Source organism: Bacillus rossius, chromosome 1 (assembly GCF_032445375.1).
Source record: "Bacillus rossius redtenbacheri isolate Brsri chromosome 1, Brsri_v3, whole genome shotgun sequence".
NCBI classification, from domain to species: Eukaryota; Metazoa; Arthropoda; class Insecta; order Phasmatodea; family Bacillidae; genus Bacillus; species Bacillus rossius.
In genome coordinates, this window is record NC_086330.1 from 71485934 (window position 1) to 71503027 (window position 17094).

The 17094-nt window shown below is 36.9% G+C and overlaps 1 protein-coding gene across 1 annotated transcript in view; it reads left to right on the top strand.

Annotated features, from left to right (window-relative positions):
- Positions 1 to 2661: 2661 nt before the first annotated feature.
- The window catches only part of LOC134529626 (uncharacterized), a 131099-nt gene continuing 116666 nt past the window's right edge, over positions 2662 to 17094 (top strand). The window contains exons 1-2 of the mRNA XM_063363963.1: positions 2662 to 2748; positions 10494 to 10609. Of these exons, the coding sequence (XP_063220033.1) occupies positions 10538 to 10609 (72 nt within the window). The 5' untranslated portion in view covers positions 2662 to 2748; positions 10494 to 10537. The remainder of the gene's footprint in view (positions 2749 to 10493; positions 10610 to 17094) is intronic.

Consider the following 17094-nt stretch of genomic DNA (forward strand, 5'->3'; position numbering starts at 1 on the left):
TAATCAGAATTCCAAAAATACACGTCTCCTGAAATCTGTAATGTGTTAGAGATTTGGCAACAGCACACGAGTTAAGCCGTGTACCGCAATCTAAGAGTGAGACGGTCTATAGGTACAACTAGAGCCTTATTGACTGTTATCACTGATGCACAACACTCACACTGCCTGGGTCTCGAAGTAGTTTCCAATGCTCAGGGAAACCTCATTTTTCAGCAGCCAAAAAAAAAATTGTTTCAAATCCATTGCAATTATGTAGCTTACGTTTTCGTATCACTCGTGCTTTACCTAATGACGTTAAGTTATTACAATAACATCAAAAGATTGATACAAGCTTGTCACCGCCTTGATCTCGACAACCAAGACCAAGGCTGATCACCATCCCTGCACAGTCGCACCAAGAGGGTCAAGTTCTAGTGTTACTAAAACTAATGCCAAACACTAGAAATACAAAATATATAACACCCGAAAACCCCTCCTATTCGCGGTGTGTGAGTGCCAAACTTGGAATACCAAAAAAAAAAAAAAAATTAAAAGAAGCAGTTAACAGGGAATACTATGAAAATTTATTAAATGCACTCGATATACAACACTTATGATCATGACTGTGCCGGCTTTCGTTATGTAGGCTATCATATGATACCATAAGTCTGCTATCTAATACATTTAAATATGCAACATAGTAAACAGTAATTTTAAATACTTTAACTATCTTAATATTGATCAAAAATTCCCACATAATGATATAACAAAATGAAATTATATATAATTCCCCTTATAACAGGTACCTAACATTTCAAAGTTCCAATGTCCATTGATGCGTATCGTTCAGGGCCCATTTAAAATATTGCCTATTCGCTTGCCATACAAATTTCATCGTCCAAACATTTTCGCCTAACAGTCTCAAGCAATTTTCATTGAGCACTTTCAGGACGACGTTAATGCCAGATAAGCAAATTTCATAGATGTTTAAAAACAATAGAGTTTCAACGGGAATACGAAAAAAAAAACAATAAAATGATGTTAAGAGCAAGTTATAACAAGCCGCTCTGTGGATATGTGCTATATGCTTACAGTTGTAACATTGGGAAAACATGTGTTATTCGCTTTAAATATGAAATCTATCCGAAAAAAAAAAAACAAATCGGCATGCAAATGGCTTGATCCGTGCCAGATCGCATAATGGGCTGTAATAAATAATACTGGATTGCAGAGCACCTAAACCTATTTCAAAGGTTGTGTGAAAGCCTGGCTTAAAGGAAAAGTATAATCTTAGGTAAATAATTAACAATACTCTGCCCCCAAACCAACGCTGTTAACTGCAATGCTTTTAAAGCCGGCGTTAAAATAAAGAAACCAAAAATTTAGAAGAGTTTATTTTACACCTGTATGTTGGCAGCAACTGGAAAAGTTATATGACATCAATAAAATAATAAATTTGGCAATGAAAAATCATAAATATATAACAATTTTAGAGCATTTATAAAAAATAAATGGTTTGTTTTTAGTTATTTTATTCGTGAACTTGTCAATAATGACTCCTGGAATTCTCTTTTTTTTCTTATAATTGCATGATTAAAATAAAGATAATTAACGTAAATTTGTAATTTATTATTAATACTGTGTTAATTTTTTTCAACCTTGAACTATTCGGTGTTTTTTTATTACATGTGGAATAGGACTCTGATTATGGTGAAACTTCATTGCAGAAATTACGAAGCGTGAATATATGTAATGATATGTTAACGTTCTGCAAATTTAAATGCCGTTTGAACTTGAATCCAATCGACAATATTCGGCTGCAGTTTCATCAATAAAAGTAAGTAGCGAACCTGGTGCTACCCAAGGTACAGGCCATCAAAGTTGGAGTAGAGCAACTAGTTTGTCGTAAAAAATAGAGAAAATATTAAAAAAGTAACACTAAGGGTCTGGATATTGTATAATTAAAATAAGTGCTAAGACCGGCGCAGAAGTGAGGTTTTTAAAGGTCGATTAGGTATCTGGGTGTAACGTAAAATCTAACATTTACGAGTGGATAAATGTTTCCCTTTAACTAACTACCTTCTCAGTCGTGTACTGTGTAGGCCTACTTCACGTAACAATCCGTTCCCCTGATCTTTAGCAGCTCCAGCATAACAGTGGTAATGCGTGTTGCATACCTGACAGGCGATGCTTCTTCAATTTTGCTCTTAACTTGATACACTAGCATTCATCAAACACAGTCGGTTCAAGGGCAATAACTCAGTTATATATATTGCATTTTGTTGAATAAAACACTATCCGAACCCCCTAGTGTTTTATAAAATAAAAAAACCTAATATTTTCAATAAGCCAGTTCTTCTGGTCCATTTTCGAAGGTCCATGCCTGACTTTATACCGTAACATAAGATAGTTATAAACATTATTTTTCACCAAGAAACTGCAGCTGAAGTTTTTCGGTTGAATTCATTCGGACTCTTCCTGAATATTTGTTTCCCCGTGGAAGCTTGTATCTTCGAGATGGATCATATCTCCGGATACATTCGGATAGTAGGCTAGAAGCGGCAGTGCAGATATGTGGATGGGCAGAATGGCAGGGTGGCGGGGAGTGGGGTGGAAGGGGCGGAGGGCGGCGTGGAGGGGAAGTAGCGACTGGTGGCGCTGTCGGCGGCCAGTCCGGCGCCTGGCGGCAGTCAGTGACACGACGTCGAGGCGGGCGGTCGAAGCAAAGCGCGGCGCTGAGCTGTGCGGACCGCGGGAGGCCAGCCGCAGGTGAGAGTCCGAGGAACCTTCTGTCCGCCGACCCCGAGCCAAACTCCCGGATAAGGCACGTTAGTGCGTGCTCGGACAACTCTGGCTTTCTTAATAAGTAACACTTATGCTAGGCTGGGCTAAGTTATAACGAAATTCTCGGAAAAAATAATTAATTTTTTTTTACGTTTTACTTCTTTTAAGTGCGCTGAGGGTGAAACTGCAAGAAAAGTAAATGCAATACAGTGCGCACGCACCATCAAGTCCATAGCGCACGTGCGTTACCGCTGTACCCGAAGCACGTGCCGACGTCGTCCAGATAGCTGCCTGCGTGTGGCGGCATTGACCGGTACATATTCGCTTACGTGAACATCGTGAACGTACCAAGCGTATCGGTGTGTCAAGTTATTATTTTGTGTCAGCAAACCTTTTCTAGAATACAATTTACAAACTTCAATAGCCACAAAAACAAATAATCGACAGATTTATTATGTGTTATAGTCCTGGGATTAAAACTTGTATAACCCAATAGTTTTCGCAAGTAACTAAGGTGTCTATTTAACTTAGTAGTACATGAAGGTGTTTCGGAATTTAAAATTCCCCGTTTGAATCCTTTCGCTTGATGATATTTGTTTTTAAGTTTTCTTGTAATAATTTATTATTGCATTTTTACACTATATTTTAGGAAAATATTTTTCTTCTTAAGATTTGTTCAACACATTCTTGTAATAACATTTAGTACATAACTTTGTCGTTTGTTTGCTTATTTTACACTAGGTGGACATAAACCCTTTGATTTTTTTATAGCAAAATAAAATATTATTAAGACAATAAACGCGCTTCATAAGGAAAAAGTAAATGTATGATTATACATACATATAAAGAAGATGTTATGTTTGTTTGCATTGTTTGTGTTTTTTTATACAAAATTACAGTCTAATCTAAGTTTGCTTTGAATTTTGAACACTTTATCTTCAATACAAGAGGAATTTCACGGTCCCAATAATATTTTTAAGAACTTCCTTTATTTCCTTTCCTGCCCCTTAAAGCGGAATTTTTTTTTACTTATTGGTAATGTTTTTCACAACTAACGATCGAAATAAGAACAATAATACCGTTTACGTCTGATTTTTTTTTTAATCTGAGGAAGATCACTGTCTACATAATATTTCTTAAAACCACTTACTCATCCCCATTTGTTTACCCATATATTCACCTTGACGAAATGTTGAATACTTGACCATAATAACTCTCTACAACTGATGAAGAAAAACGAGGAAAATCACTCTTTGCGCGAGATTTATAAAATCTACCCCTTTAAGAATAGTTTGGTTTTATCGGGATGAATTTTTTCACACTTGAAAAAAAGTACAATTATTTTGAAAAAAAAATGTTGAGAAATATTATTTTAATCATACGAATTTGAAAAACCACCTCATCCTACATCCATAACACTTAGAAAAGGATTTTGGTGGTTCTTGAACAAATTGTGCAAACTTGACATTTATAATAAGACGAATAGTACTGTCTGCATAAAAGAAAACTACTTTTATCATCCATACACAAGAAATTATGATTTCTAAATAAAACATTAGTGTTTTGTATTAGAATTATTCTATCTAAAAATAAGAAGTATGTATATATATATATATATATATATATATATATATACTGCGTTAAACCTAGGCAATACCGGGACTTTGGCTTATGTATGTATATATAGTTAAATCTCTATATATTATGCTGTAAAATATTTCTTTTTTACAAAAGTGATGTTACTAAATTGGAATAATTTTTGTAGCTATGCATTTCCAAATAATAAATATTCTATCAAAAGTAGTTTAATCTCTAATGTATACGTAAATAAGGACTCGCACACTTATTTTCGGGAGGGTAGGTTTTTGCACGTCTAAGTGATCGCAAGTAAAATGAAAAGTTTTTAACATTAGTTAAGAGACATTTAAACTAAAATAAAATCGTCAAAATTAAAAGCATAACACCCTCGGAAACTGGTGTTTACTGTTGGTCCGGTCACGAAACGAGCGAGCAGTGGACTTCGACACGCGCGCTGTTACCAATGTGCCTCTTAATGGCCATTTGGTGTAATCCGTCCAATCACTGGAATATAAAATAAAAGCCACCACGGGGCTTCGTGACAGCCTTAGCGGCCAGTTTTAACGCCTGTTGCTGCGTCGTCAATAATAAAACGCATTAACTTCCGTCGCCTGACTCTTCGCTAGAGACCAGAATTTTTCTTTTTTTTCTTTATTATGCCAGGTTTATCTGCAAAAACAAAATTAAGTCATTTGAGTTTTGCTCAATCGTTGGCCCCCTGCTTTCTGTCCCTAATCCCCATGATTTTGTCATATATTTCTTTTATATTGAGCCACTCACTGGCGTCTAATAATCTGGGGCATGTCAAATAGACTGTCTTCAATGACACGGGTCAGTTCATTGAACAAGGATTTGCATTTTAGCCTGCAGCGAACTAACGCTGTTGTTTTGTAGGTCGCCAGTCACTGACACCAACTCCAACAAATCAACTGCCGTTTTCATTTGTGAAAGCGGTCTTACACTTAATCATCCCAACGTGAGTTCTATCAGGATTATACATGTTTCACGAGAGTGAAAGATGATTACTGGAACATGTTGTGCAATAGTTAAATCTTCCATATCGAAAATATGGAACAGGTTATATACTACCACCAAGTTTGTGTATAAATTGTGTCAATTAAATGCAAACAAAAAATCTCTAGTGAGGAGGACAGAAATGTGCGTGAAAATAGTTTGCGTAACATAATTGAGTTCTTTCTAAGTGCATAGCGGGTTAGTGAAAAAAAAATGCTTTTGATTGTAATGAAACGGTTAGAACTGATTTATATATATAACATTTACTATTATTACTTGTTTACTATTTTAATTACTTAAAGAATAACGATTTAATAAAACAGATCTGGCTTACGGGAGTTGTATTATATAATATTCACTTTGGCTCAGTCACAAGTGTGAATGAGTATGTATCACACGGATTGCACTATAGTGAATGTCGATATTGTGATTGTATACTTCGAGTGTAAATTGTAGCGTCAACTTTAACCTCGACTCACGTAAAGTAAATAACTTTCGAACAATTTTAAGGCGATGTTAAATTAATTAACTGAACCAGCGGAATAAATGACTTCAGTTTTGTATGTTCACCTTAAAAATCAGCCAATCTCGGAGTTTAGTAGAAATAAAGGTTATCCCAATTTGTGCTTTATTAAAAATAATATGTTTGGAATGATAATCTTCGAAATCTACCATTTATATCTGTCCGGTGGAGAAATTTTTTATGAAAAAATTATTTATATTTTGAATATTCACGATTAGAGAAACTAAACTAAGAAAATTGGCAATATTAAATATTACATGTAGCAGAATTAGAAAATTAAAAATTAATAATGGCAGGGACTTACAAAAATATTTCCGTAACTGGTGAATCTACTGTTCTATCTTTAAGTTTAGTCATGGAGTGAACAAAAATGAAATATGTAAGTAGATAATCTAAGAAACCTATAATATTCTTTTAATATTTTATATTTTTATCCATATTGAACTTATTGTTGTGTGTTGACTTTGTGCAATCGCATCGGCTATGATTATGATCGAATATGTGTTGGCTTGATCCGTTCCACGTTTGTGTGCGTGACGTCATATCACCGTCGGATCTCGCGCCACTGATACGCACTACGCCGCTCTCTGCAGAGAAAGAGTAGGCCATATAAAAAACTATTGAAAATGGTTAGTGAACAAAACTGATAAGTATTTATAATTTCATTTCATTACAGGTCGAATGGTTTTGCTTCCATTTCTACATACTCGGCACAAGAGGCCATATAATAAACTCAATAGCAGTTCAATTAAGATCGTCACTCACAATTATACCTTATACTGTGTTTCAACTCAGAAGTTTTCGCTTGTGCGTAAACCAATGGCACCACGAGATCTGAACAGCAAGCAAGAAATTTCGATAAAGAACACAAACTAACGTTTTATATACAAACAAATGCACATTTTCGTATGAAAGTATCACTAATTAATATATAGTCTATATAAAATACTAAACCAAATCAAAAATTTGAAAAAGTAAACAATACCGTAGAATTGTACAGTAATTTACAGTCATTAGGAAATATTTCTGGTAATTAATTTAGGAAAGTTAAATCCAACCTTATTCTTTAAATTCATAAAATAAAAACCATGTACAGAATTTTTAAAAGTCATAAAACAATTGTTCTTAACCATGCATGACTGAAAACTTACAAAATCAGTGTTAAATGGGAAAATACTGATGTATTTTATTGCAATGTTTCTTAATTTTTCGAAAAAAAAAAATTCTGAATTATATATCAGGTGGTTCTTTCAAAACCTTGCTTTAACTGTTGTGCAGTGGTGAAACAAAACAAAAAATAATAATATAGAAATCTGTTCGTTTTTAAAGAGCTAAACCTTCAGGAAACTGAATTAGTGTTAAAGATTTAATTTCATTCCAGAGATATCATTCCAACATGTTTTAGGTTCACAATTCTTTTTTCTATCATATGTGACAACTGTACGTAAATTTGTGCCAAAAGAAAGTAGAAGTCGTGATTGCAGTTAGTTCTTCTTTGAAAGCACTTAAGAGCGTGTAAAAGTAAGTGATAGTGGTAGGTTCAGTTTGAGAGTAAAGGAGCCGGGGAGGAGTCCCGTGTACCGCGGCTGGAGCTGGAGCCCAGGAGGCCCGGCGAGCGGGTCGCGTGACCCGGGGGAGTTAGGCCCCCCGAGTGGGCGGCGCCCCTCCCTGGTCGACAGCCGCGGCGGGGAGCCCCCGCGCTGCGCACTTCACTACGCTCCTCCCCGCCCAGAGCAGAGGACACCGGGCCACCGGCTCACAGGCTGTCTTTCTGTGCGTCCGGAAATAGCCTGACCCACATTCCTGCTACGAAGCAGCGGCTAGTTAATGTCTTCATAAGTGCAGTTCCCTCGAAGTTCAGGAAAAATTACAAACGGAACGAGATTGTCCATTTGTTTAACGCACACTGACTGCATCGGTTCCCCTCCTAGTACAACACATCGGCAAGGGTTCGTTCCTTGGCCTGATTGTTTAGTCAAAAACATAAATAAATTTTTAATTTATTTTCGTCACTTTTTTATTTACCTATTATGATTAAAACTCCATGCTTTCAGCGACATAGAAAATATTCTCGAGGGGATAAAAACTTGTAAAATGATGCTTTTTGGTTTTAAAACTGCAACTTCAGTTTTGTGTCGCGTATGCGCTTGTAGGGTATTATTCTTGCTCAGTTAAAAATAATTTCACTATGTTCTTTGCAACTTATTTCCATGGGAACTGATATCCTTTGGTGCATTTAATTGAAGGTCCATCTTCGGTAGGAGGTATTCGGGTTTGAATCCTAAGTACCAAGTTAGAATTTTTGGCGGTTTTCATATGTAAATCTATATGCTTATAAACTCAATAAAATTAAAATAATTAATAATACATTACATTTAAACATGAATTTTAAATAACAAATCAGTTAAAATTTCGCATATAAATAATGTCCTAGACTAACATGTAACAAAATATGTTGATCTCTGAGAACTTATAATAATGTTAGTGAAGTAAGACATTTTTTATTCATATTAGTAACCTGAACTCATGCAATTCATTGCCGATACAGACATGATATTAAAACGTTAATTTTTTCCAGCTTTTATATGCAGCCTGGTATAAAATGCTTGTCTGTCCGCCGCTCGCTCGTCATACGTGACACGCTGGTTGCCTACCCAGCAGTTGCTTCCTAGCACATTATTCCTTCCCACTGCCTCTCTAGACGGATGTATATTGATGCCGCCTGGGATATTTTCCAGTTTATATACACACTTTCCAAATTCTTTACTTTTATCAATATCCAGTTCTTTATGAATCCATGTCAATGTATCCAAACTAGCTGTGTCTTGTTGTGCCTATTCTTTGGGATAATGAAATATTTAAAATAAACTGTAAAATTATTAGCAACAAATAACAAATCTAATGCATTGTTAAGTGTACATAATATAAAACAAAACTTTTTTTAGTTAAAATGTATGACTTTATTTGTCACTGCTATTCTGTATCTCCTGATAGCTTGGCTTTGTGTTTGGGCCATAACAAATAAAGTTGAGATAGTCCAGTGCCATACATGAAATTTTTAAAAATCAAGTTTTTAAAAGATATTACATTTATTTAAATTATTTTTTCTCATTATTTGTAGTCGTGGGATTAATAATCTCTATGCGCATACTTAACAAGCCGCAATTAACAGGTACAGAAGCTGATGTGAATGCATGCAGTCATTCCAGACAGTAAAATTTCCTGTCAGAACACTCAACATAGGTTTAACAAAAAATTTAGCCAATGAGTTATCAGTTTTATTTCGCTAATTAAAGTAAATTGCTGTTGCATTTTTTTTAGAAACGTATTTTCATTGGTTTTAATCTGTAGCGAACCGCGCTCCCAAGAATTGTCGGTGCTATTTCCGCGCTACTTAACGCGTCCCCGTGTATCTCCGAAGCCACAGGAGTTTCATGGAGAACAAAGACCACACGCCTCCCACCAGGTTGTCTCAGGTATGTTTGAGTTGGCGTTAGAACTGACGGTGAGCTTGTGGTAAACGTGGCTAGTGTTGCAATTAGGTTTTATGGGAGTCTTTACCTAACCATCTGTTTCTTTCCGCCACAGCTACACGACTGAGTAGGGGATCTACCACTGGTCAAATTAGTCTTTTTTCTCGCCCCCACTATCTTTACTGAAACACTCACATCCAGAACGACAGACGCTAAATTTGTCCGTCGGGAGTGAGTCTGACTCTTGTGGGAGAAGGTGATTGTCGTTTGAGGTGTCGGAGCTGTTGCCAGCTTTAGTATCCAAGACATTACCCAACAAGCTCACAGGCGAATATACAGCCTCTCGACACTTACGGAAATCCTCTATCTCCAGGTGACACCAATGGGTGACCGAAAGATCTGCAAAAGAGGACTCTGTCAGAGGAACCTAGCCTCAGGAATCCTCATTTGCCGATAGGGTACCAGAAATAGTAAATGGGCTGAATCTGCAGGCAACATCAGATGTGACTGAAACCCCTCTGGTGGGTTCGACTGCCGAGCCCTGGTGACCGCTGGGTCCAGAGACCCTGTCTCATAGTGAAGAGACAAAGGTAATGGTAATGGAGAGGACAGTTAACGCCACTGGTCGTTCGGGCGCACTCTGGCTGTATCGGCTGTAAACCCCTTGAGCTGGGAGAAGGGGCAGGGGAAATATCCGAGGTTGCTGAGGTGCTCTTGCGTTCTGGGGGCTGGTGGTGGTTCTAGCAACCCACTAGAGTCACTAAAAGTTGTTGGTAGTGCGGGATGGTCCTACTTTGTGAATGGATCGCGTTTCTTCCCGCGACCCAAAAATACTAATAGGCATAAATAAAAGCATTATGAGTACAATCATCGGAGTTACAGATTTATGACAAATGATTGTCAAACTTTACAATGAGATGGTGGTATCGAAATGGCTAAAGTAGCTAAAAAGCTGTTAAATATTCTGCTCAAATTAAATCCAAATTCATTAATGTATGTATGCATATTTTATTTTTTTAATTTCCTTACCAATAAAACCATAATATTTCGAGATAGTTTACGGAAGGGCCCGTAAACCACGGAACCAATATGAAGACTGTATAACAATGCGATGGCATAGTCAGCATGAGTGCTTGTTGCAGACGCGATGCTGCCTGCAGTCCAGACGGCTGCCTGAGAGCTGGCCATGAAGAAGACCAGGCCGGAGCACCATCGCTCCACTGACGTCATACACGACCGCTCCAGCCGCGGCATGAAGGTAACAGCACAATGCGACAGGACATTTCATATGCTTGTGAACAAAAAATATTTAACTTAGCAACACACAACAAAATATACTGTTACGAATGAGAAAAAAACGGGTTTTGAAAGAAGAGCTTAATTAATTTTTATACAGTTCTATTTACTACTAACATTTACATCACTAATTAAATCACCATACTTGATATTTGCTCATAAATCACTCGCACTTAAAAATGTATCTTCATTAATCATTAAATATCTGTCCAGCCCACAGTTCACACTCTTCACTGGAGCTAGGCTCGAGAGTGGTTCGCCCCTTACCACGCACCTGTCTACACACACAGCACCACTCAGTCACACACACAAACACACGGTCCCGTCACTCCGCGTCGCGCCGCTCGCAGAGGTGGGGGTCTCTCAACCAAACTCACACTTCACTCGCCTGCCTCAGGTGGGAAACGCGGTGGACGTTTCCTGTGGGTTTTCAAGCCATTGGTTCCATGGTGTTCGAGCGCTATTTAGCGGTCGTAGACAGTGTTCCCAAATGTTTTGAGGCTGAGTTCGACACTCCGATGGTGTTTTATTGAAACAATTTTGTATACCTGTTTTAAACAACTGAAGGCGGTGTTCCATGAAACATTGCTGCAGGAGAAAATGTGTAAGCAGTCGTTTCTGTGTACCCTTTATTTAATTATGTCCGTTCTCTACTGCTGTGTCTGTGGCTATTTTTGGGAGAAGAGGATATGGGTCTGCCTAGAGTCCTTATAGGGTATTCTTTAATTGTGTTTTTAAATATATTTTCAGTGTAGGATTGACCTGGGCTGGCATAGGTTTTCCTTTCATATGTAGGTAAGAAGTGCTTGTCGGGTGGAAGGGAGCGGATAGATATCTCGGGCGTGAGTGGTGTCTGGGGATGGCAGTTTGACGAGCGCGGCATATAAGTTTTGATCGGGTCGTTTCTTTTCCCGAGGTGTCTACACGTTTACGTAGTGTTTCGAATTGTTTTTCTAGTTGAGGGTCGGGTGTTTTTTTTTTTTTTTTTTTGCTTATTGTGTTTTTATTTTATTACACTGCGTACATTTATATGTATAACTTTTTCTCATAGTTTTGGAATAGCTGACATGAAGGTTTTCTATTCCTTTCATGTGGGACTGCCGTTAAAAATACGCTGATCATACATTATTTTCTGTCTCGTGCTTGATACGCCTTTTGATAATGCATTTTACTTGGGTGCGGAGGCCATCTATTCGTTAATATGTTTGATATGTTAATATGTTCGTTAATATTCGTTAATATATTCATATTTGTTTCCTGCGCTTGACCTCTACAACTTTCTTACTACAACTATTATTTTATAAATTTTGCATACAGCGAACGTGTCTCTCGGTCGGCGGGTCATGTGGCTTGTTGTGTAATTCGCATTTTTGCAAGGTGTGATCGCAAAAAATACCGGTAGTTATGACACATCACATATATTTTCTTGTTCGTTTCTTTCTCGTCACTGAGAGGCCGCTGTGGTCCGGATGGGTTCCTCTCCGGACGAGAGTTGAAGGATAGAGGTTCGATCCCTCGTGCGTTCTACACATCGACCTCAGTCAACGCAGTTTGCTATCTTTTCTCGGTCTAGCGTCAGGCATGCACAGTAAGAAAAAATATAAAAAATATATAATTTGAATAATTCAAATTCAGTCGTATCCCAGCCTAGAATTAAGCAAGTAAGCAAAAAACTAATATTGCACTTTGAAAATAATTCGTGTTTGTTTTATCTCGGTCTAGTGCCAACATTAAAAATATATATATTTATTTCCTGTATTTGCACCGAGAGTTATGAAAATTATTAAATATTCTAGTCAGTGCAAATCTCGATCTAGCACCATTTATGACATAGTATAAAAAATATTTCAGACTTATTTTCCTACTCTAAGCAGAGCATGTTAAAAAAACGTTATTGTGCAAATTGCAGTTACAAATTTCAAAAAGAATAAAATATGATAAATGAAATATATTTTGGCACTCTTGGTAAAGCGAACAACCTAGCATTAGAGGTCCGCCGCTGCTGCCGTCAGGCATCGAACCGACGACATGATGGCCTTGGAACTGAAGCAACCACATCGCCACTGTTGTGAGCGTTGAGGAGGTGTTCGGGGGTGAGGCACAGGTGCCGAAGCTAAAAAAAAAATTATTTAATCACTTTGGATCTACCAGGTGACCTTGATTTGTGTGGGTGTCTCGGTGGCATACTTGCTATGGAAAGGGGGGAGACATAGAAAAGGGGAGGACAAAATGGCATACCATTATTTCACACATACTGCGTTAGTTAATATATCCAGAAACCCTCGCCTATATACCATAATTAACACCAAAACGTACCATACTTCCGGCACAGCATACCATACTTCCACCACAGAGAATTGCAGGGCTACCGGGCGTCCTTCAAAGTAGGCCATAACCGCTACGTACCCACTACTTGTAAAGTTACTTACTTTAAATGTGGATTGAATCCACAATGTCACGTGGCTTTCGGGCGTGGGTATACATATAAATGAATTGTCTTCAGTGTAACTTTCAGTTATACTTTGTTTGAGAACTGTCCTCGCAGTCACTGTACATAGTTATTTCATAATCAATCTCTGTGGCTACAGTCGCATGAATGACGAACACCTCCGTACCGTCGCGTCGGCAGTTCCAACCTCATCAGTCGAGTATGCATACCGTCTACAACTTCGTTGGTAGATGTGACCTCGATGGCAACGATGTTGACGACCGCGGAGATTCCATTGGAAGGTGTACTACCACTCTTAACGGCAACGCTAGACGAGACTTTAACAAGTTCAGTTACGCCAGACGAGATGACATTGATGTCTACACTAGCGACTATGGCACGACGTCATGATTTACCAATGCTGTTGTGCTATCATAACCCACACATCGGTACCGATGCATCTACTGGTATAAGACTTTTATACTTTGTAGCAATCGCAAGCGCCATTAACCGTTTTGCTCGAAAAATCTGACTCCACGTGGCACAAGTGTGACGTACATGGTATTCAAGAGTCACGAAAAGAGGCCTTGAAATGACATGTCAGACATGCAAAGGACTGATTTCCAAATAATGCGGAATTTCATTAATTATGTTAATTATATATATATTATTTTTTAATGAAAAAAATATTGAATTGTAAAATTTGGCGTTTTATTTCTTGGACTCTTGACTATGACTTTTATGGTAAAATGATCAATTGAGACGATATTTAATCATATAAATATTTTTTTTAATGCAATGTAACTTTTTTTGCATAGACCAAGGAGTTATCATTTAAATAAATCAATGTGTAAAATAAAATAGTTAACTTTTATTTAGTTCTTGAATTTTACGAATTTTTATTTAAATAATCACGAATTTACAATATGGCAGCCGAAATGGCCGATAAGATGCCGTACGCGACAATAGCTTACTGTCTGGTGATTAACGTTAGTGTGCTTTAACATTTAAAAAAAACAATATGGCATAGTGCAAACTATCAGACGAAAACTAAACGGTGGATCTAAGTTGGCAGCCATTATGTTATAATGAAGGAAATAATATGTGCTCAGGTACTAGTGGAGGGGGTCAGTTGCCTGGTAATTAATGAAGAGGATGTTGAATTATTTTTATTGATCTCGACGGGAATCGAACCGAGGGATAAAATTAATTAAGTAAATAATTATTGGAAATTAATTATTCGTTGTTTGGATTTAAATTTTTTTTCCAAATTTTTGTGTTTAAAATTCAAATAGTTTCAAGTTAACAGCTAAGTCAAGGTAATGACCCATAAGCTTGAGTTTTTGCCATTTTTAGAAATTTAACCTTCCCTGAAAAAAATTGTTCCTCTTTGAAGAAAAATGCCCCTTTCTGAGGAAAATTGCCTCTCTCTAAAGAAAATTAAACCTACGAATATTATTTTGGGGGTGGGGGTGGGGGAATTAGACTTTTTCCAAGAAATGAGAATTTTTCCTCATAGTAAACACATTTTTAGTCAATTTGAGGATTTTGTAGTCGTTTTTAAGGAATTTTGTGAAAATATCCGTAACAATCCAATGTGGCGGCCGGTAACTGACCCCATCCTCAATCCTCGGCCGGGACCCTGCGCCAGGAAGAACATTTACGTGCTTATATTTTAGAAATTAAGAAACGCAAAAAATCATTAGCAGATATAAATCCATCAACCTAAACTAGCACACCACATGAGTTACATTCTTGTGAGGGCTACCAATAACATTTTGTACATCCTCGTTATTGCAACATTGAAGGAGCTCAAATACAATCACACTCTACTGCCGCTCAATATTACGAACATGCTGACCGAGACTTTATACGGACATATTCCACCAACTCCCACTGTATGATGCATGTCTGAAACTTCCAAAATGAACTCTTTCAATTTTTGATCTAAATGTTTATACTTTATTTTTAACCAAACGTTTTCTTTGCTGATTTTTTTTTAATATTATACAAAATTCTTTTAAATTATCGAAATTGGCAAAAAAAATTGCAGTTTTCCACTCAACTGATTGTGATTGCCAAAGTTTGTGTAGTCTGGATAGATTGCCTGAAGGATCTGCTGCGGCGCTGTGTGGAGTCCTTGATTCTTTCATGTAAATAGAAAAAAAAATTATCTTATTCATACTAAAATAATGAAAAAACAAGTTCTTATAATTTCTCAAATCCTCTAACATTACAAAAAAAAAGCCCCAACCTCATTTATTCTCATATTGATTTCTCTCAAATGTCTACACATGACCATCTACGCTAGTAACTTATTTCGATCCGTTTGATAAATTCGGTTTCATACTTTATAACCACCGTGGACGTGTACAAGAATGTGAATATCCACTAAGCTTGTGTCGGCACCAGCTATAGGCTATCTCGTTTTAGTCGGCTGTCGGGTCCGTGTGAAATTAGCCTTAGCGTTTGACCATAGAACCTTCAGACAACATGAATTTGGCCAATTCATAATTGTTTTATTTAAAAATCTTTTACTGCAGTTTATTTAGTACTCTGGTGGCTTGAATATTGGGTTTTAAATTTCGTATTATCTTTAAATTGGTTCATTAACTGTGATATAAAATTGTAATATAAATTACACATTTCTCCCATGCTTTCCAACCACTAAAATCAGTAAAGTAAAACGTTGGAAGTAAGAAGTTTTGAAGTGGGTGTTTGCAAGCTTTTGCGTGTTAATAATTAAATTAGTCCATTGAAAAGTTACATTTGGGGTTGCGTTTTTTAGAGGGCGCAATTTTATTTTTTGATGTGTAGGGGGGGTCAGTGTAAAGCTAAAACCAAGTTTGTGGGGTCGCCACCCTTGTCCCACGGCCGCCATCTTGAAAATAGGGGTTGAAATGGTTTTTACGATATTATATCTCTGAAACTATTTATTTGATAAAAAAAATTGTTTACATTGTTTGTTGAAAATTAAATTATCTACAACTTTAATCCAGTAATTGTTTGTCGTAGAACTATAAATAAAAAAGTTATAAGCGAAAATCTTCAGAAATTCGAGAAAAAAATTTATATTTTTCGATATAACTTTTTTTTATCATTTTACGAAATAATGATATCTGACCATTTTTGTAGATCGTTGTTTGAGGAACAACTTTTATTCGCATCATTTTTTCATTACGTCAATAGGTAAGGTTTTACAGTGCTCCGAAGTGAGTACTATTTTTCAGTACTCTTAACTATACCTATATTATACGTGTGTACTAATAATATGTCATCAGTTATTGTTTTTTTTATTTTGTTATTATAACTTTTTTAGTTAAAAATTTTGCAATATTATTAATAATTAATTATTGACTCTTTTCCCCACCACCCACGAGGTAGAGTCTAGAGGCGCGTTTTTTTTTTACGTGGTATCCCCAATAGGCATAATCCACGGTGATTTTCTTAATTAGAACTACTCCGTCCTCAGTCGTTTCGATGGACCAGGCTGTGTCTCAGCATCTGATCGGCTTTCTGAATTAAATACCAGTGGGAGAACTGGAGAAGGAAGGGGTGTTAATGTCGGCGGTTCATCATCAAAGTCATTTTCATTTATTAATTCTGAGAGTTCCATTAAGTTGCTGCAAGTCTCTCCAGATCAATAGAAGCACACTGCAGAACATTTCAGCCCTGCTTTTCGACATCCACACACATCGCTCCACAGTTTCCTTTGCATTTGCAAAAGATCAATTTTAGAAGCTCAGGGGGTGCTGGAGGTTTAGAGTTCTGCACTGGCATCAATAATTTTCCACATTTTTTCCAGCCCCAGTCTTCAGGATCATTATAATTACCAAGCCACGACTGGACCTGATGGTAGACTCGGAAAGTATGAAAGCGAGCTGTGTCTTGTGTTGGAGGAAGTGAAGATAAGTTAAATGTACTTTTTGTCACTGCCTTGGCGAATTGTTTGTATCTTAGCCTGTCAAGAGAATTATCATCTTTATTACCATCGTATAAAGAGATAAAAAAAACGTTCA